The sequence below is a fragment of the Furipterus horrens genome, unplaced genomic scaffold (assembly GCF_987537825.1).
Source record: "Furipterus horrens unplaced genomic scaffold, mFurHor1.1.pri manual_scaffold_10, whole genome shotgun sequence".
NCBI classification, from domain to species: domain Eukaryota; kingdom Metazoa; phylum Chordata; class Mammalia; order Chiroptera; family Furipteridae; genus Furipterus; species Furipterus horrens.
The window spans coordinates 1563034-1587793 of NW_028327180.1; the positions used below are offsets into that span (position 1 = coordinate 1563034).

General features: G+C 54.6%; 1 protein-coding gene across 1 annotated transcript; it reads left to right on the top strand.

Annotated features, from left to right (window-relative positions):
• USP53 (ubiquitin specific peptidase 53) lies at window positions 1-24199 on the top strand. Its single transcript, XM_090289007.1, has 16 exons — window positions 1-207; window positions 791-883; window positions 2586-2720; window positions 3882-3995; window positions 4070-4152; window positions 5513-5618; window positions 6152-6298; window positions 6980-7129; window positions 9529-9691; window positions 10157-10309; window positions 12081-12203; window positions 13131-13827; window positions 14819-14898; window positions 21693-21878; window positions 22004-22130; window positions 22721-24199. The coding sequence occupies exons 1-16, from the start codon at window positions 64-66 to the stop codon at window positions 23559-23561; spliced, it is 3342 nt and encodes a 1113-aa protein (XP_090145133.1). The 5' UTR covers window positions 1-63; the 3' UTR covers window positions 23562-24199.
• Window positions 24200-24760: the final 561 nt, after the last annotated feature.

Consider the following 24760-nt stretch of genomic DNA (forward strand, 5'->3'; position numbering starts at 1 on the left):
ACAGAGGACAGGGCGCGGCGCCCGGGCGGAGGCGTGAGCGCTTGGGCGAGCGCGGCCGCGGCCATGGCCTGGGTGCGGTTCCTGCGGAGGCCGGGCGGCAGCCTGGGCCGCGCGTACCAGCCGGGCAGCGTGCTGTCCCTGGCGCCCACCAAGGGGCTGCTGAACGGGCCCGGCCAGAACAGCTGCTTCCTCAACAGCGCCGTGCAGGTGCGGCGGGCCCTCTGGGCGGGGGCTTTGCGGGGCCTCTAGGTCTGGCGCGGCCTCGCCTTACAAGTGAAGGGTAAAGTTATTGTGGGCCGGAAGGGGTTTTTATTGTCACTTTTAGTGGTGGCAAAAATATTTTGGCCAGGCATTTTGGTTATTATAGCAAATGGAATTTTTTTTCCCAACAGAATCATATGTAACCATGATATAAAAATATCTTTTGATTTATAATGGTTAGTAAATTAAGAACATGTTTGTAAAATATATAATATAAAATAATATTTTTTGAAACAGCCAATCTATCCTCCCCCAACACACATACTTAAAAAAAAAACAAAAAAGAAAACACCAGTAGACTCCCCATAAGTAGCATAAAAAGAAGCAAGCTCTTCGGGTTGACATGAGAATGTGGGTTTTGGTCTCATTATTCCCTTTCTCCTCGCCTGCGGTGGCTTCTTGGGCTCTGCAAGTCCAATTACGTCCCCGGGGGGAACCGGAGCTTCTGCAGTTTGAGAGACGCCCCCGTCCCCTTCGTCCCCGTGAGAAGAGCCTCACCGCCTGTGCTTCCCCGCCCCTCGCTGTCTAGGTCCTGTGGCACCTGGACATCTTCCGGCGGAGCCTGCGGGTGCTGAGCGGCCACGTCTGCCAGGGGGAGGCGTGCGTGTTCTGCGCACTGAAGGTAACCTCGCAGTGGTTCTGAGGAGCTGCTCTTGCTTCTCCAGGGGCTCCGTTCTGCTTCGTAGTACGTTTCGTTTATTCGGCACGTCTGATTACCTTATTCGTAATGGAAGTTCATTGCCAAGCAGCTTATAGTTTTGAAGATGCATTCTTAGTGTATGGCTTATTCAGCCTTATGGTTGCGTCTTCACTTTTATATAAGGACAGCTAAGGTAATGTTCTAGATGGTATAAAACTGTTACAAGTATTACCTTTTACATTATTTTGAAATTATTCTAACAAATGTTTTCTGAGCTGCTACTGAATTCTGGTTACTAAGGACACAGCAGTGAACAAAATGGATAAAAACCTGCTTTCATGGAGCTCATATTCTCCTGGGGGGGGGGGCGGAGAAAATGAGCAAAACAGAAAATATATTAGATGGTGATAATTGCAAATGAGAAACACACCAGGGAAGGGGAATGGCGCTGAGCAGCAGGAACGCCTCACTGAGAGAGGCACTTACGGTGTGACTGGGACAGGGGACCGCGTGCACAGACTGCTCGGGCGGGCAGAGGCCCCGAGGTGGGCGTGTGGGTCATGCTGTCTAGGAAACCCGGTTGAGCTGCTTTGTGTGCGGAGCGCAGGTGAGGAGCGTCCTGGTTGGTAGAACGCATCTGCAGAGTCTGCGCTCTTCCCATGAACGGGGGAGTCCAGGTCCCCGAGTTTAGCTGGCCTTCCCGACTCGTTTCCATCCAACATGGGGTGGCCGCAGTAATGCTGCACACGTGAGGGGCGCTCCCTAGAAAAGGCGCTGAAGCCCCCACCTGGCTCCGTCTGCTGTGCGGTCACCCCCGGCAGTGGCTGCCATCGGGACAGGAGGCCAGGCTGGCACCGAGGCCCCGGCCAGCGGCAGACCGGCAGCGGCAGGACGTTCCTGGGCGGCCTTTGGAGGAGCCCAGATCCCAGCACGCACACTGTCCGCAGTGACCGCTTGGGGTGGGGTGGGGGGGCAACTCAGATCTCCTCACCCACGGGCAGATCTGTGCTCATTTTTAGTAACTAGTGTGGGTGCTTTGTGACGAGGAGTGAGAACTGGAACCAGAGCCCAGGCCATGGGGCTTTGGATCTTTGCGAGCACCTTGGCCTTTTCTGGGGTGACAGGGGAGGTGGGGGTCGTCCTCAGTGGAGCAGTGAGGTCGTCTGTTTGAACTAGGCTGGCTGTTGGGACCGTCTCCTGGCTGCTGGGATGGGAACAAAGAGAAGAGACAGGAAAGCGGAAGAGGCAGGGAGTCCAGTATTTGTTAGTAACTTGTTTACATCATCGAGTTGAGATTTTATCAACACATTTAAGACTACTGAGTTCCTACTAATTTTCCTGTGATTAGATGTTGTTTATTTTTGGGTAACCTGATTTTAATTCCTGTAGTGCCTTTTTACAGTCAAAGCAGTTTATCTTAAAACTTCCTGAGGCCTGCGTCAGGCTCGGCTGGGGACAGTGTAAAAGGGGCCCCACCTCGGGCCACCCACTGGGAAGGCTCTGGAGGAGGGGCCCAGCACTTAGTCCTGGTGCCTGCTACCCGAGGGAGAGACGCAGGGCTTCTTGTCGGCGGCCATTTGGTGTCATTCCCAGCGTAGCATTTCGTGTCCCGTGTCGCAGGGAAATGACACACTGTCCTGCAGTTGCGGGCACTGACCGCAGGGATGTGCCTCTGGATTCGCAGATGATGTTCGCGCAGTTCCAGCACAGCCGGGAGAAGGCCCTGCCGTCGGACAACGTGCGGCGCGCCCTGGCGGAGAGCTTCCGGGACGAGCAGCGGTTCCAGCTGGGCCTCATGGACGACGCTGCCGAGTGCTTCGTAAGGACGCGTCTGCGGGGGTCGGCGTGGTGTGGGGACCCGGACGCGCCCGGCGCAGGGGGCAGCCTCCGTGCCCGGGCCTCCTGCCGGTCCTAGTTTATTGCGCGCCCGGCCCCTAGGACGTTCTCACAGCGCCTACTGCGGCGAAAGGGTTTGTTCAGTTAAGTACGGTCACTGACGGGGGCGCCCCGCCCCTGGGGCCCGACGTGCACACCTCCACAGTGCGGTCCTAGGGCGCGGGCGGGACTGAGACGGCCCGCTCTCTGATCCCGCCGCTCTCTGGTCCCCCCGCTCTCTGATCCCGCCGCTCGGCCGGGGCGCACGGGCTGGGACTGCGAGCAGAGCGGCCTCCCCCACCCACAGCCTTCTGCCCCTGGGGAGCGCTCCGGCGCTGCAGACGCGACCGAGACCCCCTCAGTCCTGCGTCTGGTGCCGGCGATGCCCACGAGCCACGTGACCCAAGGAGGGTTCCTTCTGTTTCAGTTAACTGCCTTTATCATCCTGAGATGCTGGAGACATAGGGAACTGCATTTTCTAGTATTAAGTTCCAGATGTCAGCCACCAGGAGTTGATTTTTAGAAGAATTTAAAAATTTTATTAAAACCATACTTTACATTATAATGTTTCTTTTGTTAACTTCTTAAAAGCTAACACCGCCAACAGTGACCAGTTGAATACGACTCGAAGTGCTGATTAAGTAGGAAAGCTGACGATGTCTGGGCGCTCCTAGATCTAAGACTTTGGGAGACCTTAAAACAGCGGTTCTCAACCTGTGGGTCGCGACCCCCTTAGGAGTCGAAGGACCCTTTCACAGGGGTCGCCTAAGACCATCGGAAAACATATATAATTACATATCGTTTTTGTGATTCATCATTATGCTTTAATTATGATCAATTTGTAACAATGAAAATACATCCTGCATATCAGATATTTACATGACGATTCATAACAGTAGCACAATTACAGTTAGGAAGTAGCAACAAAAATAATTTTGTGGTCGGGGGTCCCCACAACCTGAGGAGCTATATTAAGGGGTCGCGGCGTGAGGAAGGTGGAGAACCCCTGCCTTAACAGGCCTTTGGGTCTGTAACGCCCCGGAGTGTATCCGGGAGCGCCCTGGGCCGCACTCACAGCCCGCCCGTCGTCCGGCTTTCTCACCAGGAAACCATCCTGGAGCGGATCCACTCCCACATTGTGCCCGGCCGGGACGCAGACATGTGCACCTCGAAGTGCTGCGTCAGCCACCAGAAGTTCGCCATGACCCTGTACGAGCAGGTGAGGGTGCGCCCCTCCCCGAGGCCCTGCGCGCCCGCACACGGTTGGTAAATAAGCGCCCGTCTTTACCGCAGCGCGTGTGCTGTAGCTGCGGCGCCTCCTCGGACCCCCTGCCCTTCACAGAGTTCGTGCGCTACATCTCCACGACGGCCCTGTGGTAAGACCCCGCCCGTCGCCCCTCCCGGAGGCCCAGCGACACCCCTCAGCCCGCCGGGCGTTTCTCCCGTGCTTATTGGTGCTGGTGTCCGCCCAGCACTTAGTGACGTGCACAGCGTGTCAGTCAGCATTCATATCTGTTTACACTTGCAGGTGTTGAGTGTCAGTTACTGAACGCTTCCTGTGTCTCAGGCTTTACGTAAACGGTCTGTAGTCTTGGGAAGAACCCTCTTTCATTGAGGAAGAAGTCGGCTTACTCAGGTTGATCTGGTGCCCAAAGCCATTACCGTGAAACCCAGGTCTGGTTCCATTTCAAGTGCAGCACCTGCCTGGGTGTGCGCGGCTCTGACAGCCGGGCCGGACGGATCCGGGGGCCTCAGCACGTTGTTGAGCGCTGGTGAAGTGCTCCAGGAGCACGTCGCGTGCTGTTTGCGCCTCTGAGCTTAGCGTGTCCAGCTCTAGGGCGCTGACAGGACGTGGATCCGGGCATCCGGAATGGAAAGTCGGGGCATTGCAGTTTGCGTTCCATTTCTTGTTGGAAATGTTTAAATATTTAATTCATTAAAGATAACGAATACCACCCTGACGGGTGTGGCTCCATTGGTTGAGGGTCATCCCGCAAACCGAAAAGTCACCGGTTTGACCTCTGGTCAGGACACAGGCCTGGGTTGTGGGTTTGGTCCCCCGTTGGGGCACATACGACAGGCAGGCAGGTGGGTGTTCTCTCTCATGTCGGCGCTCTGCTCCCTCTCCTTCTCCCTCACCCCCCTCAGTCAGGTAGGCAGGTAGACAAAGTAAGAAGGTACTTCACGCGTGATGCGTAAAAGCTGCCTCCAGGGGCGTTGGGTAAAGTGAGGCCCAGGCTCCCTGCAGGCTCTGAGCAGATGGTCCGCAGCCCTGAGGGGCGCGTGCTCAGCGGCGAGGGCCCTGCCCTTAGCTGAAAGGGGTAACTGTGTTTCTGGGGGCCTTGGGCCTGGGGGAGCCTTTCCTACAGTGCGTTCTCGTTGGGCCCAGGTTTATAGCACGTCCCCTAGTAATTTGTGTAACAATTTAAGTAACAATGTAAATGAATCATTTGACTTACAAAGACCTTTAGACAGAGTATCTTGCTTATGTAGTTCCAAACAGTGGTATAATTTTTGTTATTTTATTCTATTCTCGACTTGGTTTTTTATCATACACCTGCCAAATTTCATGGCTTTTCATTTGATGGAAAGTCATGGTTAATTTTCACACGGAATCATGTTCTTAAGATGGTAAACGGGGATCCTGCATATGTCGACAGTGTAGTATTTCCTGTGCTAAGTGGTCGGGCCGTCTCTGAGTTCCGGGCCAGATCTGGGACCGCTTCTCCTTTGCAGCAACGAGGTGGAGCGGACGCTGGGGCGGCAGGAGCGCGGCCGGCCCGAGACGTTTGCCGAGGTGCTGCAGGCGGCCAGCACGGCCGGCGACCTCCACCGGTGCCCGGTGAGTCCCTGCTGTGCGCGTCAGTCACCTGCGGGGGAGGGCAGGAGCCTGCCTCGGCGCTGTCATGTTAGGTCGCCGGGCCGCGAGAGCTTGTGTCTCCGCACTGTCTGCAAAGGCTCTGAACCCTGAAGGGTTTAAGGCAACACGGGTTAACGTTTTAAAATTCTGAAATTTTATCATTTGACTAAAGACATAATTAATTTCTTTTTTCTTTACACTTTAAAAGTGGTATTCTTTTCTGATGCAATATTACTAATAATTTCAAGGGTCCTATTTGTACTTGTTGCAGGCAGAATTCTTGTTTTAACAGATTTACAAAAATAACAAAGCAAAGCACTTTGATTTAAAGTAAACTTCCTGTTGAATCAATAACTAGGAGAAATTGTTTGTTAGAAGTTTATTTTAATATGCTAAAGAAATAAATTTCCAACATATGGTCAGGCTGTTACTGCATATGACGAACTGTGTAAGGCACTGCCTGTGGTGTGTCTGTTTCAGTAATTTTAAAGCTTGCCTTTTGTGTTTTTCTTTAGAGTAACTGTGGCCAAAAAATAAAAATCCGCCGCGTTTTAATGAATTGTCCCGAGATTGTTACAATCGGTTTGGTCTGGGACTCGGAGCACTCGGACCTGACGGACGACGTCGTCCGGAACCTGGCGACACAGCTTTATCTCCCCGGGGTACCGCCGCTCTTTCCGTGTTCTTCCTCCTGTTTTGAAACTTCTCAGACACACCTGCCCCTATTGCATTACACTCGGTTCCTCAGGACTAAGTTTTCTCTCTGGAGGAAGTGATGTTCAGATGTAACTGATAAAGCTAACCCAGTCAGCCGGACTGGGAGCCGGTCTTGCCGAGACTGGGGATGGCTCGGTTTTAAACTGGTTGTGCTGCATCTCCTGTGGCTCTAGAGTTACCGCCCGGAAAGGTGGGGGGTTAGGAGTCCTTCTGCAGCGCTGACCTCTTCTCATTACCATCTTAGTGAACGCATCTTGGGTTGGTTTATTAAACTTCTAGAGAATTAGAGAATTATCCTTTAGGTGATATGTTTAATGTGGTTCAAATACATGATTCAGTCAAGAATTATCAGAAAATGTGTGATTGACCTCACAGTTTGAGTGTATGTATGTAACATGTCAGTTCTGTGTCATTGGAGACACCGTATTACTGAACTAAATGGAGTGAGTTCACTTACGTTTCTCGTGGGCAACGGGAAGTAGTAATTCTGTTCCCAGTGCAGGTGCTGGATTAGGGCAGTGCGCACAGGCAGTACTTTTTTGTGGAGAATCAAACACATGCCATCAAATTCTTGTTAATTCATTAAAAATACTGTATTAAATGGACATTATTAATTTTTTAAACAGCTTTTTTACAGGGTTACTGATGAAAATGCCAGACACAGCGAGCTGCACCTCGTGGGCGTGATCTGTTACACCAGCCGCCACTACTGCGCCTTCGCCTTTCACACCAAGAGTTCCAAGTGGGTGTTCTTTGATGACGCAAATGTGAAGGAGGTAAGTGGGAATAGCTATTGTGACTTTTACATTTTAGGAATAAATGGCGTTAATATAATAGTGAAATAATGATGAAATAAATATGTAATTATATAAAATGAATGAAGGAACCCAAAAGTGGAGTTCAGTAGGGCCAAGATGCTGAATTTGCTGGACAGATGACCAGAAAGGAAGTCACACACGGCGGAAGCTGTGGAGCTGACAGCAGGTCCCCTTTCATCTTTGCGGAATGGTGACCTGCTGTGTGCAGGCGAACCTGGCAGCGTGAGGACCAACCCCCGTCAGGCAGGAGGTCAGGCGATTCCCAGAGCTCACCCAGGGCCGGGGGGGTCTGCATCCCCCCAGCAGGAGCGAGAGACGCTGTGAGACATAGGCTGTCTCCCCACAGAGGGGCTGAATTGTCCCTGAAGATGCTCTGGACCAGTCAGGTGACCTGCACGGGCAGTTCCAGGCCAGCTCTGATATTTAATTATTCAAAAAAGACAAAAAAGTGATAGCAGCGGATGGAAGTACCAGACAAGAATGTTAAAACTACTGTTTAAACAGAGACTTATTAGTAACAGTGAGCATGGACCGTAGAAATAACTGATGAATGGGACTGCACCGAGACTTTCGCTCTTCAGTGTGATATGTAAGGAGGGGTAAGGCATGTCACAGTCTGGGAGAAGAGATTTGTCAAGTGTATCCAGGGCAGATAAAGAACTCTTGTAACTCAGTAGGAAAAAGACAAACCAATACAAGAGCGGCCCAGAGACTGGGACAGTTCCCCAAAGACCAATGAGTGGCCCTTGGGGTGATAGCAGACTGCGCACAGAAGAAACACGCCTCCCTGGCACACTGGGCTTCGGGACTCACCATCAGGCGCGCTGAAATCCAAGAGACCGGCCTCGCCACGCGCTGCGCGGGGACAGCGTGGCCAGACCCCGGCTCAGGCCTATGCCAATGTGACGCTGAGCCGTCACTTTGGAAAAGAGCGTCGGCTTCTTCTGACGTGAACAGGTGCTTCCCACACAGCCTAGCAGCTGTACCCCAGGGGACACGTATGTCCACACACCCCTTACACGTGAGCGCTCACGGCAGTTTTGTTCCCGGTAACCCAGCTGGCGACGATGCGCATGCCGGCCCATGGGGAGTGGACACCCAGTTGCGGTCCAGCCGTGCGGTGGGGTGCTCTGCCCCCCGACACAGGAACGGGCCCGTGTGGAACGTCTCAGAAGACGCTAATGGAAGAAGTGAGGCAGGAACACCGAACACTGGTTCTGCTTACGTGACGTCCTAGTGAAGGGCAGTGCTAGTGACGGAGGGGGGACGCCTGGCTGCCGGGGCCGCAAAGGGGGGGTGTGCTCGTGGGAGGGCCGCAGGGCTGCATGCATTTGACCCGCACAGGGACCTGGGCCGTTTTATTTCATGCAAATTACACCCAGTGAAGCCAGTGAAACAGTTCTGGTATTTACAGTCCGTTCTAAAGTCAGCTCTTTGCTCAGAGTCCTTGGGGCTCTGTTATAGCTGTTTGTGAAGAAGGGGCATCCGGAATCCGTGTGCAGCTACGTGGTCGCTGTCGTACTCTGCAGCCACGTGGTTTATAGTTTAAATCGTCTCATTGGGGTTTACCTGGCTCCCCCCTTATGAATAATGTCTGGGGCCGCGTTTCCTGTGCTTATTGGCCATCCTTACATCCTTTTGGTGAAGCCTGTTCACATGTTCTGCCCATTTTTAAGATTGGATGATCTTCTCAAGGCGCTGTAGCAATTCTGGGTCCTGCCCACCCGCCTTTGTTAGACAGATGTGTGTGGCTGGTTTTCCACTTCTGTGGTGGTGTTTTCCATGGAGCAAGAAGGCTTTCGTTCACTTCGGTGAACCCCGTTTTATCTTTTTTCTTTGGTTTGTTTGCGTCCTATGTCAGAAATGTCTGCCTTCCCGAGGGTGTTGGGTTCCCTTCTTGCTCCCTTCGCGGAGCTCGAGGTTTTGCACGGCTCCTTCTGAGTTATTTCTCGGGTTCACACGCAGTTGGGTCGCTCTTCTTTTCCATCGCTCTGCTATGACGTCATTTGTTGAATCAATGTTTATATTTTCCCATCCATTAATTGTCTTAAAATCTTTGTCAAAAGTCAGTCAACCATGTTTGTGAAAAGCTTTCTAAACCTTGCTAATCTAAGTCTTGATACAGAGAGTATATAACTGTGCCCACCATTTTTTAAAAATGTTAACGTTTAAAGGTTTTTCAAATTTAGACTAGTTATTAAATAAAATAGTTAATCATATAATAATACAATGAGCAGTGGAACTGCTAGCATCTGAGTGATTTAAAAAATGGTTGATATGCAGATTCAGTCAGTCTCTGCCTCTTCCTGGAACACGCTGATTACAGGCGTGGTTTTGTTCCCTGGGGTTCTGTAAAGGTCGGCACGCGGTGGAAGGACGTGGTCGCCAAGTGCATCCGATGCCACTTCCAGCCCCTGCTTCTGTTCTATGCAAACCCGGACGGCACGGCCGTGTCCACCGACGACGCTCTCCGGCAGGTCGTCGGCTGGTCCCAGAGCAAGCCCGTCGCAGGAAGTATGGGTAATTCTTTCCTTTTTTTTCAGTTTAGTGTTTCTCTATCATCACAATCACACAAGGAATATTAATATATGGAATATAAAATGAGTGTTGAGAATAATGTCAATATTTAGTTTTAAGATGGAGTTCAGGAAAATTCTAACACTTGAGTTAATCTTTATAATCTTGGCTCATCGGTGGCCTCAGGAGCTTCCCACGCCGTGGCCACAAGCACAGAGGGAGGGACCCCGCCGGGCTGGCAGCTTCCCAGCGGTGAGCACTGAGCTGTGGAGCGGGCCGGGCGCGGGGAACGCCCACCGCAGCCAGCCCGCTCCGGGGTGCACGGCAAAGCCCAGAAACGCTCGCGGGGTGCCGGTCCGCTCAGTTGCTAAGTGATGTTGTCTACAGCATTAACAATATCTGAGAAGGTGATTCACACGTCTTCTGTGGGAGAAGGAAAGGGACGATGCATTTGTTTGTCTTTCTAAGGATGTGAACAGCCCTCCACTTATAAATCAGACCACGTAAAAGCGAACGGATTTGCTGACCAGGCCAAACAGAGAGAACACCAGAAATTTCAAGCAGACAACATCTCATCATTTGGTCGGAGCCACGTGCAGGCGAGTGGCGGCAGAGGAGCAGGTGCGTGTTTAAACGGCCGTCCTCGCATTGTCCCCGTGGGGCCGGGCCTGCCCTCGCGTCACGTCCTGGGCCTGAGGCCTGGCAGGGGCCACGAAGGGCAAGACAAGCAGAGAGCCGGGCTCTGTCGTTTCACTCACGCCTCTGAGACCCTGGCGTTCCGGGGACAGTTCGACTGGCCTCGGGTTTAGACGCGCCACGGACTCCGAGCCTCGCAGGCTGGCGGCCAGCGGGACTGTGACCTGTACACCGTGGCCCCTCCTGGGTGGCCGTGTCACCGGGCAGAGGGGCAGGGGAGTCGCTGACGTGGCGGCTGTGCCGACGTTGAGGTTCCCGTCAGTGGCGGCAGGAGCGGCTCAGATGCTGCTGCAGCTCCCTCGCGGCCTCGTTCTTGTTCAGCTCCCCCGGTCCTGTCACCCCACAGCTACCGTCCTCTGCCAGTGCTGTGACAGCCCCAGGCAAGGCGTCCCCGTGCGGGCTGCAGTGACGACCTGCAGGTGCACGGAACTCCGCGGGGCTGGGTGTTCAGGATGACTTTTAAGCAACTTTTAAAATATATTCTTGAAGTCATGTGTCAAGGGTAGTAAGATTCAGAATTAACAGTTATCACAAAGAAGTGCAACGGATGCTTCTTAAAATTCTTAATGGAACTGTGCCTCCCCATCCTGTTTCATCTCATGGCACACAAACTAATAGTTACTAAATCCTGCGTCACGCCGAAGAATGTTGTATTTCTTGCCAGTCTGACAAGATTCACAAATAGATAATAATAGTAGTAATTACAGTAGTCCCTCTCTATATTATGGTTCACTTATCGTGGCCTCACTGTATTGGGGGGTTTTAAAAATATATTTAATTATCGCGGATTTTCTCTATCACGGGATGTTGCAGTACTGTGTACGTATGTCGTTAAAGTGACGTAGGTTTAAGAGTGTAGAATACATGTAAGGTTCCTACTTCGCGGGGGCGTCTGGCATACAATACCTGCCATAAGTGAGGGGATACTATACCTACCCTTTTGCTCCAAATTGAGTTTTTAAAAAATGAGGTGCACATACTTGAATATAAGGATTTCTGGTACCAAGAACTAACCAGTCAGACGCAGCCTTATTATGCAACGTGACCAATAAGACGCAAGTCTTTTATGACATGCATTCATGTTCAAGAAGGGCGTTCCCACCAGGCGGCTCATGCTGTGTTGGCTGCTGTCATGTTTTACCCGACAGCCTCAGGGAAGGGAGGTCAGTGCCCCTGAGGAGTCGGGCGCTGCATGTTTTAACCATTCTTGCAGTGCACCGGTTGGAAATCGCTAGATTAAGCCATTATCTGTTTTTCTAAAGATACCTAGTGTTAAGCCCAGAAACTTTGGAACCAGACGACTTGGGTCTCTGATCCACCTTAGAAGTTACGGGAAACTTGTGTTTCCTGATCCAGAGCTGAGAGGAACTGTGTGCACCTCCGAGACAGAGTGCGTGGGGGACGCAAGTGGCTCCCCTTCGGCCCCTGGTGTGTCAGCAGAAGGTGTCGTTTCCGCTTCACACGCGCATTGGACGTGTCACAGGCAGCGTCACAGGTGACGAGGTGCCTCCCCAGTGTCAGGACACATCACACTTTCTTAGTTAAACCCCAAAATGAGTTTATTGGGTACTATAATGTGTATTTTGTTTTTAATATATAGCATCTTAGATACTTTCTGCAGCTTAGTTTGTATTTTTATTGAGCACTCAGGAAAATGACCGGCCTTGTAACTCTAAGAACGGCTTTCCTTTTGCAGCCAAGCTGAGTGACAGTGACCAAAGGGAGAGAATAAAGGACCTCTCCCGGGAGTGTGCTCTGAAGGCGCTGGAGCAGAAGGGCCTGCTGTCCTCCCAGGGAAGAGCCTGGGGTCGGCCCCGAGGTGAGCTGGGGCGCCTTCATGCGGGAAGGGGCTGCTGAAGTCCTACTTGAAAACTGAGTTTTATAACTTCAATTCAATTTAATTTAACATAACTTTAAATATATTTATTATATGGATTTGTTTATATATTATATAGTTTAATACGATTTCTCCAATATACCTATTAAATCTATAAATTTTTCTTTCTTCTTATTTAATGCTATCCTGGAATACTTGTCTTTGTTTTGCTGTTTTAACTTTCAGTTAAACGTTAAATTAATAAAAGTGACTATTTAATTTTTAATTAAAATTAACGGCGGCTCACGCCTGTGGTGCACGCAGCTACCGGGCAGCTCCGTTTCCCGGGGCCTGGGTGCCCTGCCGAGCGGCCGCGGGGGGCTCCCTGTGAGCCGTCCCCTCGGACATCCCAGCGCGCACCCCGGAGTGCCGACGCCGCAGTGCCGCCTTCCCTGGGGGGCTGCGTGTGCAGCCACCGCCTAGAACTCCCCGGAGAACGGCGGGGCGGGGCGGGGCCGTCCTGAACTTGGGCGCTGCGGCCCAGACACGTCCACACCGCCGCGCGGGCGACTGGGTGTCTGTCCTCGCGCTCGCGACGGCGGTCGGCTTTAGCCAGCTTTTGAAATTCTGCCAGTGTAAGAGGCAGGAAGTATTTCTATTTGATGACTAATTAATGCGTGTGATGGAGTACGGTTGTTTTTTTTTTAACCATCTTATGATCTGCTTGAGACCGTGTTTAACCTCAGGAGAGAGCCGTCTGCTCTATAGGGGCCTCTCAGCAGCGCAGGACTGGCGCGCCCGCTTCAGCCGGTAGCGCGGAGGAGCCTGGGGTCCCCACCGTCCCTGTCGGCTCCGGCCGCCGCTCGCTTCTCCCCGAGACGGCCCTGTGGAGCGTTCACGCGTCTCTCTCCTGCCTTCTTGTTTCTAAAGGTGCGCTCGGGGAAGACCTCCCGCAGCCCAAGGCCGGGTCGCCTCCCGCCCCCGACGGCTCCAGGCGGCAGGACAGTCCGCACCCGCCCCACGGCCGGGCGGCGGGGCAGAGCGGCCCGGACCCGCGCGCCCCGCAGCGGCGCGCCGCCGCCCAGCCCCAGGCTCCGGCCGCAGGACCGAGGGCGGCCGGCAGGGCCCGGGCGGAGGGCGCCCCCGGGCACGACGCGGCTGGCAGCGGGAGCTCCCGGGACGGCGGCGGCCGGAGCCGCGGCTGGAGGCCCCTGCGCGAAGCGCTGAACGTCGACAGCGTTTTCAGCGACAGTGAGAGGAGGCAGCTCGGCCCGAGGCCCCAGCCGGGCGCCGGCGACAGACCCAAGGGCGGCGGCGAGCAGCGTGGTCGCGGCGGGCCGGGCGAGGACCCGCGGCCCAAGGGCTTGACGACCATATACGAAGACGGCCGGGAGCAGCAGGGGGCCCGCAGGGGCTCCCCGGGGCGCAGCGGGCGGGGCGCAGGGCGCGCGAAGGGGCTCGGGGAGGCCGGGCCGCCTGGCGACGCTTGGCAGGCGCAGAGGGCGGAGTCCGGGTACGAGAGCAGCGACCACGGCAGCAACGGCTCCGCCCACCCGGACTCACCGGGCGCCGACGGCGGCGGGACCCGCACGGAGCCCAGCAGCCTGGCCTGCGGGGCGACCTTCAGGTAACACGGCCCCGCCGCCCGCCCCTCGTGGGTTATTTGAGGTCGTTTTCAAAGTTTGGGGTCAGTTAAGTGGTGGAGGAGGAGCTTGAGCTCAGGGTAATGAAGCCTGGGGCAGTGCGGGTTATTCGGTGTTTCACGTCTCTAATAGTCATTTCCTGATTCCAGAAACCACAGCGGTGTACTTCTAGGACATTTGAAAGTGTAGAAACACATTAGCACATGGACACCGGACGCCGTTGGGCCTGCTGTGGGGTTTAAAGCACAGATTGAGATTGGTTGCCTCTCAGTCATTAAGCTGCTGGGTTAATTCTTCAGCCTACTTAATGCTGCTTATCCCGTCACCCGCTTCTGTCACTTCTATACTGTTTTATACCGTTTTATACCGTTAGAGCCCAGTTCCTTTAGCCAACGCGCAGGAACGCAGCTGAGGAGCTGGGTTTGCGCCCCGTTAACTGAACCTCTTACATCACCGAGCGGCGCATGGCCCCTCTCCGCGTGACCCCTGACGCGTGTCCTCAGCCTCGGAAGTGGCTGCTCTCTTGGGCCAGGCTAGCTACTGTTTCTGCCTTAAATCCACTTAAAACATCTTGATTCAATACTAGCTGCTGTTTTACCACCTTCCTTATTAAAAAGCCAGATTTGCAAAAATCAGCTGCTTGTGTTGCATTACAATGGCCGGGGAGGCTTTTCTCTGGCAGAGTAACTTCATATTCATAACACCCTTTGGAAAGGACGAGCTTAGGGTCCAGGAAAGATCAGGACTCTGTAGCCAGGTAGGCTTGGATTTTAATTATTGGGCCAAGTAATTGGACTTTCATGCCCTAATCTGTTGTAAAATGAGGACAATAACTACTTTTCAGTGTTGCTGAGTTGTAAATTAAATAATGTACATCAGTGGTGTATCATAATTGTTTAACAGATGGTATTTCCTTTTCTTAAAAACAGTAATTCATGGCACTGATGCGCCTGGCGTGTTTTGTTCTGTTTTTAGTGACCAGATTAAGGCAAGCAGCCAAAGTCTAGAGCGTGTGAACTGTGCCCCCCAGCAGAGCAGAAGCCCCTCCTCGGAAGGTAAAGTTTATTGAATGCGCTGCAGTGGCGGCTGTAAAAGGGAGGGGGCGCTAGTGGGGGTCAGACGCCGAGAGGGGGCCGTGCCGGAGGCTCCGTGGGACAGGGTGGGGCTGCCCGAGCTGTGCTTAGAGCCCTTGGGGCGAGGGGCGTGGCTGGCTCAGGGACAGGGGCGGGGACGGTGTCACTAGGCTGGGCATTCGCTGTGACCTCCAAATCCCTTGTGTTGTGACACAAGCCTGTCTCTTGTCCGCGATGCGTGTCCAGGGGAGGTCAGCACACAGGCCCGGCTGGCAGGGCTCCGTCGGCACAGGGGCCTCTGACGCAGCTGTATGGGTGGGGGCGGGGGCGAGCCCTGCAGGTGCCTGTTCCCCACACTTCGGCCTGGGCTGGCCACTCACTGCCATTCTCACGTCATTGGCAAGGCAGGTCTCTCGGCCAGGCCTGGATGAGGCGGGGGGGCTCGCAGGTGCCTGGCAGCCCTCACGCTCATGCCCCTGAGGCTAGGGACAAGGAGGAGCCCTGGTGCATGGTGTGCGGTGACAGCGATTAATGGCGTGGCATTATTACGGGTGACGGGTTAGTGAGGAAAGGCAGCCGAGAGCAAAGGATGGGGTGTCTGAGCCTGTCCGGAGCTCTGGAGGGCTGTCGGGAGACCCGCGGAGAGGGAGCACAGGGCCATGCGCAGGGCGGGTCACCGAGGTCGCCGCCATAGCCAGTGTTGGAATTTTCACATTCGGAGGAGAGAAGGGATGTGATTTTTCAAAATAAAATTGCTGTGAAAACAAATTTTAAAGTTTGCTTTTAGTCTTTATCACCCTATGGCTTTTGTGGAGCTGATTGTTCAGGCTGCAGACTAAGAATGTGGTTAAGTGATAAATTATTTTGTTTTCCTCAAAGGGTGTAATATCAGAAGGAAACACTGCTATTAAGGAAATAACCTTCCTTTCCCATATGAAATGTCTCGCCTGTTTGAAAATCTGATCTGAGTCCGGTAAGCAAGTGTTACAGGAAGCAGCGAAGGGCTGGCCGGAGACCAGCCGCACAGGCCGGTGAGCCTGAACAATCACTGCGCGTTCAGGACTGGCTTCCTGAGCGCAGCGCGACCCCGGGCCACCGCGACGAGAGGGCCCAGAGTGTGTGGCCCTGAGGGCGCCGTCCTGAGTGTTCCCATTAAGTGAGTGCGCAGGCGGGGAGCCCACTTAGGATAATTTTGTGGAGGTGGAATCACACGTTTGGCACCGACCGTTTTCCAGTGACAGTTCAGAGACATTGAGCACATTCACACTGTGCGTCTGTCACCACCGTCCTCTGACTCCGTCACCTCGTCAGACTGAAGCTCTGTCCCTGTGGGACACGGACTTCCCACGTCCCTCCCCCAGCCCTGGGCACCGTGTGCTTTCTGTCTGAGCGCGGTGATGCCAGGGACCTCAGAGAAGTGGGACTGAACAGTGTTGGTGCTTCTGTGACAGGCTTGCTCCCCTTGGCACACTGTCCTCAGAGGTCATCCACGGTGTAGCCGGGGTCACAGCTTCATTCCCTGTCAGGGCTGACTGATACTCCGTGGTGTGAGTTAATGCACTGCGCCCGTCCATCGCCTCCTGTTGGACAACCAGGCATTGCCCCCTTTGGCCACTGTGAGATTCGGTGGACAAATATCTGAGAATCCCTGCTTCAGTTTTTTCGAGAACAGACCCAGGAGAGCAGTTGCTGGCTCCTGGGGTCCCTCCGTGCGGACTTCATGAGAACCCGTCCCAGCGGCTGCGTCGTCCGTTTGCAGCCCCACCTGCGGGGCGGGGCACAGGCCCCCTCCCCGCCCCCCGCTCGCTCCTCTCGGGGCTTTTCCATAATCGCTGTCTGGAGGGTGTGAAGCGGCATCTCAGGGTGCTTTTCTGGAGGCCGCTTTTGCTCACCACATAAGTCACAGCTGCTGAGACCAGTTACAATCCGACAACCGTCCAAGCCCGCCGTAGTTCCCGCTGGGCACCGCCTGTCACTGATCCTGCTCTGTGTGTGTCCCCTCCCCGGGTCTGGCACGTGTCTGTCAGGCGGTCAGGAACGAATGTCCGGAACTCAGGACGATCATGTATTAAGGAATCATCAGCACACGTGGGACGTGAATGCCACAGACGTGAGGCACGTCGCTCAGGAAAACTGGAGACTTTGGGGCAAACACAGACAAAGGAAGGCACGCGGCGTTTGCCGAGTGAGAGGCGGCCCCGGGCCGGAGAGGAGGAGCCAGGGGGGAAGGGCTGAGCAGTAGCTGCGGGGGCACCACGGGCCAGGAAGTGGGGGGTCCCGAAGGAGAGTGCTGGCAGAGGAGGTGGCGTCAGTGAGACGGCGAGGGCCGCGGCAGAGGACGCCGGGCACAAGCACGAGGGGGGCAGGGAAGGGCCGTGGTGTCGGGACCGTCCTCCGACTGGCCCCGAGCAGCGGCGGCGTCCGATGTCCCTCCCAGGTGCGTCTGCGTGAAGGACGCACAGCTGTTCTTGTACGGCTTTCGTCTCGGGCTTTTCTGACCCTTCGGCAGCCGTGTCTAGAAAAGTAGGTCTTCACAGGAGCGGGGGGTAAAGACAAGAGAAGTAAAGGAGGGGGTTTAGCATGCGTCCACCGGGCCTCAGCCGGGATTGGCCCAGCCCAGCTCCTGGAGGAGGAAATGACCTGAGAGCCCCGTTCCGCTTTCGTGCCACCAGGGTGAGGAGGGGACAAAGGCTTCAGGATGTGACTGAGGCGCAGTCCCTGGAGGGAGCGTGAGGAGGAGCGAGGAGGTAGAGGCACAGGCATGGGGGCGGCGGTGGGGCGCAGGCCTCCGTCTGTGGGCCCGTGTTCCGTGGGGCGCTCGCTGGCCTTCCACTCGGCTCTCTCTGCTCTAACGGCGGGTCGCACGCCGACTTGTGTGTATGGTGCAGTATCTGCAGGTCACAGGTGACAGAAACGTCTGCCCTTGGCTTGGGAGCCTGCAGGCTTGTCTCGGCCGCAGGCCATGGTAGCGGGGGACCCGGACCCGGAAAGGGCAGGAGGGATGGAGCCCCTCGGCGCTCCAAGGTCGGTTAGTTCCCTGAGCTGTTTGCCACCAAAACGCCGCCGCTTGGGGAAGTGAAGTGGACTGCCCGTCCTCTCGTTAAGTCCTAGAGTTCGTAAGCGAAAAACTTCATTGGAGAATTTGTAGACGGACCTAACTTTGGTTATTTTCGCTAAGATTTTTTTTGAAAACTGCAGGGTGTTGCGTGAATATTTGTGGAAAGAGACGCAGAGATAATTCCAGCAGGCAGGATGCGTGGCCAGCTACGCACGGAGGGCTGTGGCTCGCTCAGGCCGTCAGCAATTGTTCACGGCCCTCCGTTCCTTTTATTGGGTTGCAGAAAAAATTTTTTTAAAAGTAAAACTAAACTAAACAGGCTTACATGGTAACAAACATTCTTCCCACTAAAAGGAATAAACATTAACCTATAGAGCTACAGAGCAGAGTGGTAAATCACAAAGGTCCAAGGGTCTGTCCCACATCCGATACAGTTGCTAGGAGAGAGGAGACACTAATTTTCAAGCTTCTTTGTTCTTAGAGACTTGTAAACCGGCCCCCAAGAGTCGTGTGCGGGTAACGGTCCAAGGGTCTGCACCATTCGACATTATCACTATGGGAAGGAGGCTTAGGTCTTCAGTCCCCTTTGTTCCCTGGATTCCCCGACCCAGCCACCAGGAGCCGCGTGCAGCCGCTGACATCAGCAAGACTCGCTTGCAAGTTCTTGCAAACTGAGGTCACAGGACACCCGGGCAGGGGGGCCGCTTGCAGGCCCCCCGGCAGAGGGCTTGTGACTTTCGCCTGCAGCAGAGTGTATTCATTTAAAACACATACATTGTAAAGTGTATCTAGCAAAAGAGGTACTTTAACCGTTGACTTGGTTCCCACTAAATGCGTTTTCTCTGCGTTTCGTAGGCTGCCAAGAAGCAGGGTATCTGCACACGAGTTCTCTGCTGTGGTCCAGTGCCACGTGGATGTTTATCTAAGTGTGTTTCAAAACCATCAACTTTCAGTATTGAAATTGAATCTAACAAAACAGCATGATTTGTGCTTTCTTTAAATGATAATTCCAGTGAGAAAAGAAGCCACTGATTCCTTTTTAAATTTTGTATCACCCCCAAATTTAGTTACCTCAGAGCGTTGTAAAGTATCCGCTCCTTTTTGTGCGTGGTAAATTTAGCCAGAAGTGTTTATCCAGTGGAAGCTCCATGGTTTCTCTAGAGGGCTCACATTTTCTTTAAGTGACTCACTATTTTGAATCAGATCGCAGGTGTTCCTGCTCTTGTCTGTCCCCTTTGTCACCAGGGCCTCCTGTTCTGAAAGCCCCCAGGACACAGCTCGGCCAGGTTGTGCGGCCCTGCCGGCAGGTGGCTCCTCACCTCTCCCGCCCTCCAGAGGAGGTGTGTACTCTCACTTCCTGACGGGGGTTTCGGGTATTTTTGTACAGAATCGAAAGTAGCATTATTATTCATGAACGCATCTTGCCTTGACATTGAGGTCTCTCTGTGCCGGGCGTTAACATTGGCCTGTTTTAGTTCTGCAAAGAACCGGCAGCCAGGTTTCCCAGCGAGGGCGCACGGATGTCTGTGTCAGCAGAGAGAGGAATGACATGTCTATTTTTAAGTTAGCTGGAATTCTGAAGTCAAGCCACTTGGTTGAATGCCTGCCGTAGTGTTTTTAAAATTTCAAACATGATTTATAAAACCACTGCTGCCTCCTGCTGCCTGCTGGGTGAATGCTTTAACAAAAGTAAAAAATTCTTTAAGAATTAAGCTTTTTTCCTTTTTGTGAGTATATTAAACTTGAAATTAATGAATAAGCGAAAAAGTAAGATAAACATTCTGAAGTTAAATCAGAGTGAGTGGAAAACTGTAATATAAACTTTCAAAGTTTCAGGCTTTAAAGACTGAAAAATTATTGAGATTCTTTTTGACATTCCATCTTTTAAATCATGAAGTGACTGTCCAGAGCGGGGCTCAGTCTGGAGCTCAGGCAGCACAGCAGCTGTCGGGCAGGGGAGCCTCGGGGGTAAATGGTGCGGCCCTTGTCTTCCAGGCCGGGTTGGAACGGCGCTCGGGGGGCCTGGGAGGGGCGGTGGGGGGCTGCGCGGGATTGGCCTCGGCTTCTGCTTGCCTGTCCTGGGTCCCTGGGGTGGGGACGGGGCAGACACAGGTGGGGTGGCTAAAACGAGGAGGAGAGTCTGCTTTCACGCGTGGCTTTTTCACCCTGCAGACGTTCATTGGGGATCGCCTGTGAGCTGGGGGCTGGGACAGCCTCTGGGGACCGCTGCACACAGGGCACGCGCCGTGCGGGCTGCACTCCCCGCGGCCGGAGGGGGCCAGCGTCCACGCTGAAGCAGCGGGGTCCCCTCACTCCGCCGTCCTCAGTTTTCATTGCGAGGCGCAGTGTCCGCGTGTACCGTGTGAGCAGAGCGCGTCCACGGCACTCAGTTCTTGTGTGCGCGCTACGGCTCTTCCTCGGAAAGGGCTTCAGGGCTGGATCTGCAGAACCTGGTCCAAGGGAAACAGACATTTTTTGGAAGGGTAACATTTAGGTGTTTTGGTCAACTATGAAGTCCACTTGAATTTTGAGTGACGGGGTAGTTTTTAAAAATACACTCAGAAGATCAATTCGGGGATAAAAAGGGTATCCACGATTAAGTTCCCTCTTGTTGTTTCAAAAGAAAGGCTTCTGCGTTCGTATATTGGATTTTCTTTAACCCTCAGTTCGCCAGCTTGGTGTGTGTGAGAATGAGCGGGAACTGAGACACGTGACCGTGACGGGCGGGTCCCCTAGAATAGGGGACACAGGAGAACGCAGCAGTGCTGTAAGAGCCGGGCAGTGAACTGAAAACAAGCTTGTGCCGTTATCCGCGGTGAGCGTCAGAACAGCCACGTGTGTCGTGTGCCGTGACGGTCACCCCGCCGGCCTCGCTCCGTCAGGCAGAAATGCTGGACGGCAATGGTGCATTTTAGGGGCTGACGTGCCCAGAGCTCTGGCTTTGGAGTTAAGCCTGGGCTGTCGTGGCCGCTGTCACCTGCCCGCTGTGCAGCGTTGCTGGGTCACCCACCGTCCTTGGGCACAGAGGGGGACTGTCTCACACAGTAGCCATGGCAGATTTTAGAGTTATTTTTTCATCAATGAGAACAATGGCTTTCAGACTTTCTAACCTCATGTCATTGTACTATTAAAAAATATTGAAGACTGCAAAGACCTTTTGTTTTATAGTTCTATCAACATTTGCTGTAGTAAGCAGCCACACCTAAGATCTTAAATATTTATTCATTTAAATAACGACCGGCTTCAGTTAGGCCTGCTTTATAGCCCCCATGCACCCTCAGGTGTTGATGCTGTCACTGTATGCTATTTAAGCCACATCTGCCAGTGTCACTGCGGATGTTAGCACAGGCCGCCTTTGTAACTGTCGGGACCCTGCGGGACTCATGGTGCCTCATGCAAGTTCCCACAATCCTAAATCTCATCTAAAAGCGTGAATTCCATCATTGGCAATAAATACGGCCCGTCGTATTCTTGAGGTCATCCACTCACATCTCCAATTTTCAAGAAAATTTCTGCCAGGTAACCAAGTCCAAATGACCAAAGTTTGTCATCTTTCTGAGTAAAAACAGTGTTCGGAGTAGAGATGACGTAAGTAACTACTGGGGGCTCCAGTCGCAGTCAAGAAGTGATAGCTGGTTGGTGGGGGTGGGGTGGTGCCTCCCCTGCCCTGAGGCCCCCCCACGCCCTCTCATTCGGGGGCAGCCTTCCTGTGAGGCAGGGCCCTCAGCGCCGCGCCGTCGCGTCACTCGGGGAGGCGGCTGGGATCGGAAGGGGCCACGAGGCAGTGACCCCAGCCTGGCCCGGCCGGCCCTGCGCAGACGCGGGCTCTCCGCCAGGTCCCCGTCCCCAGGGCCCCAGCCCGCGGCCTGGCGGGAATGGCGTCGTTCCGGCGTCGCCGACACCAGTGGGTGGGGAAACAGCCACTCATTCTGTATGAAGAGCCAGAGAAGGGTTGACTTTGAGCCGAGCCTTGAAGCATGTGTGTGTGTGTGTGTGTGTGTGTGTGTGTGTTGATGGGAAGAACTTAAGTGATTCTGCCCTTTCCCCGCCCCTCCTCAGGCCTCAGGAGAGAATCCAAGGACCTGGAGGCAGGCTGGGAACCTCAGGAGTCCTGCCCGGAATCACACCTGCAGACGACAAAGCCTTTGGGGAAAAGGTAACCAGACATTTGGAAATGGCAGGGTCGTTTTTCTCAGGTGCATGTGTTGGAGGAAGTCTTTATTTACCAGAAAGGCGAGGACACATCCCTGCTCTGAGCGGCGGGTGTGCGCATCTCAGTGCCCGCGCTATGGGGGGGCCGGAGGTCAGAGGGTGCACCCGCCGCACGTTTGTGCCCGCCCTCAGGGCGCTCTCCTGACGTTCTGCACGGCCGGGCTTAGGTTCGGTGGTCTGCCCGAAGGGCTCCGGGGTGACGCCCGCTGCCACGGCTTCCCGGTCGGTGCTGCAGGTCTTACAAGGAAATGGATGTCATCGTTCCTGAGTTTTGAAATTAGGTGGTTGTGTTTAATTTTTTTAATCACACTTCTAATTATTGGAGATTTGATTTTAGTAGGGACAGATGTTTCTGAAAAGCATTGGCGTGTCCTGTCACAAAGATTTTAGAGTCAGAGAGGGTAACATGTTAATGGTTTCCATTATCTTCCATTCTGTTAGGTTACAAAACCGCACCACCTGTATATTGGGGGGCTAATGAGAAGACACATGCTTGCCTGGGAGGTGGCAGCCTGGTTTGTTTCCATATTCCAGGTCACCGGTGCGGGACGCCAGCGGGAAGTTACCACCTTGGTCCAGCCCGCAGACCCGGCGGCGCGAGCCCGCCCACCGCCCCGAGGAGCAGCTGCTGGATGGCCCTGGCGACGGCACTGGCACTGGGCGGTGGGGCGCAGGGGACACTGAGGGGACAGCCTTCCCCTTACACCCTGATGACCGTTCTGCTTCTGGAAAGAGAGCGGGCGGTGATCCTGCTGTCTCGCACGGGAGGACCGCGGCTGGGCTGACAGAGGACATCCCGCCCCTCACCATGCCCCCCACGGCGTCCCAGGCCTGTCCCCCAGAGGGCTCTGCCCCCAGGGAGCATGGGGTCCGGGCTGCCTGCAGGTCTGACGCTGCTCCGATGCCAAAGCTTCTCTGCCAGAACCCACCGCCCCCTCTGCCCCCCAAAAAGCGCACTGTCCCCAGGGCACCACCATTGGAGGAAGATGCCACCAGACTCCCAGAGGCGTCCAGGGCTCGTTCTTCTGTGGCCTCCGAGCCAGGCTCAGGGGTGAGGACATGCACGAGGGACAGTGGACTCCCAGGGACCTCGCCTGCCAGGGCCCCCGTGGGTGCCACGCTGTGCCAGCCTGAAGCGGAGCCGGTGTCACTGACCACCTACTTCTCCGTGGACGGCTGCATGACAGACACGTACAGACTCAAGTACCACCAGAGGCCCAGGCTGTGTTTCCCGGGGCGCGTGGGCCTCTGCCCCGAGGCTGCAGCCGCTCCGGGCAGCGGAGGGCTGGGTGCTGCGTCCCAGGACAGCACTGAGCCGCCCCACCCTCCCTTGCAAGGACAGAGACCTGTGCGCACCGCGGCAGGGGACGAGTGAACGAGGACACCGCAGCCACGCGCTCCCGGAGGCCCTTCGGCGGCACCGGCGCCCACTGACCAAGGCCAGCGGGAAATGCAGTGAAAGCCACGACCTTTTACAGCCATGAATCCTCGAGCATTCTCTGTACTTGTGTTTCGTGACCAGGAACTTACTGGGTATTTTAGAAACCCCCCAACTCCTCTTGGCGTGCCTGGGACATGGGGAAACCCGATCGGGGTGAGCCAAGGCACTGGCCGCCTGCTGCCGCTGAGCAAACGTGGGCGCGTCCCTTGGCTCTGGTTAGTGGGCCCCGAGTACTGAAGCGGCCGGGACTCGGGCGTGGAGGTCGGTAAAGGGGACCAGGAAGGACCGGGAAGGGCTGGTGGGGGGCGGGGTGTGTGGTGGGAGCAGGAGTTGCTTTGGGAAGAGGCACTTCCTCGTGGGGAGTGGGGAGAACCCCGCGCCCGCTGGTTCCTGACGTCCGGGACGTCCAGTGTCTTAGAAAACCCCCGCCCGTGAGACTGAGAGCATTGACGATCAAGTTGTTGAATTCCGTCCTCAAGGTCCGAGCAGAAGAAACCTGTTTGCCCCTAGAGCCTGCGCCTCCGGAACTCCTGCCGAACCGGGCGAGGCCGAGGCCGCCCTGAGCCCCCCGCGCCCCCAGCCGGGCGAGCCGGGAGCAGTGCGGTCCGTGAGCGCGGTCAGTTTCCGCGCCGCGTCTTCCTAATTTTACACGAAACGGGGAAGGTTTTCACTTTGGTCGCGTTTACTCTGGGCACCGCCGCCCAGCGTCGGGACCTGATCTGGTGCCCTCCTGGGAGTGCCCTGTGACCCCCTCGCGTCTCCTGTGTCCCCTGACCTGCTGGCAGGGGGTCCGCCGGACCTGTGGCCTTTCTGGGTCTTGAATCTGAAAACCTTTCTGGGCGTCCAGGTGGAACTCCTGCCTTTCACTCAGAGGCCTTAGTTCTAACGAAGCGTCACTGCACCCTCCCTGCTGCCGCGGAGTCGGCGTCAGGTCAGTAAAACGAGGGACCTTCCTGTGAGGGTGCCCTGACTAGTGTGATGCAGAGTCACTCAGTCGCCTTATTTCGTTGTCATTTTATTCTGTACTAAGCTGGTAAACTAATTTTATGTTGTCCACTCCAGAGGATTAAGAACTACAGAATTAAAATTTACCTTGCATTTGTCAGTGGATAAAGTCTACAGATGTAACTTGA

Bases quoted from the DNA above. Each gene is read 5' to 3' on its own strand.
- USP53 (XM_090289007.1), top strand. From the start codon at position 64: ATGGCCTGGGTGCGGTTCCTGCGGAGGCCGGGCGGCAGCCTGGGCCGC. The intron at 10,310-12,080 runs GTGCGTGTTTAA...TTCCTTTTGCAG, and splicing joins GAGTGGCGGCAGAGGAGCAG to CCAAGCTGAGTGACAGTGAC. The intron at 14,899-21,692 runs GTAAAGTTTATT...CCTGTGAGGCAG, and splicing joins CAGAAGCCCCTCCTCGGAAG to GGCCCTCAGCGCCGCGCCGT.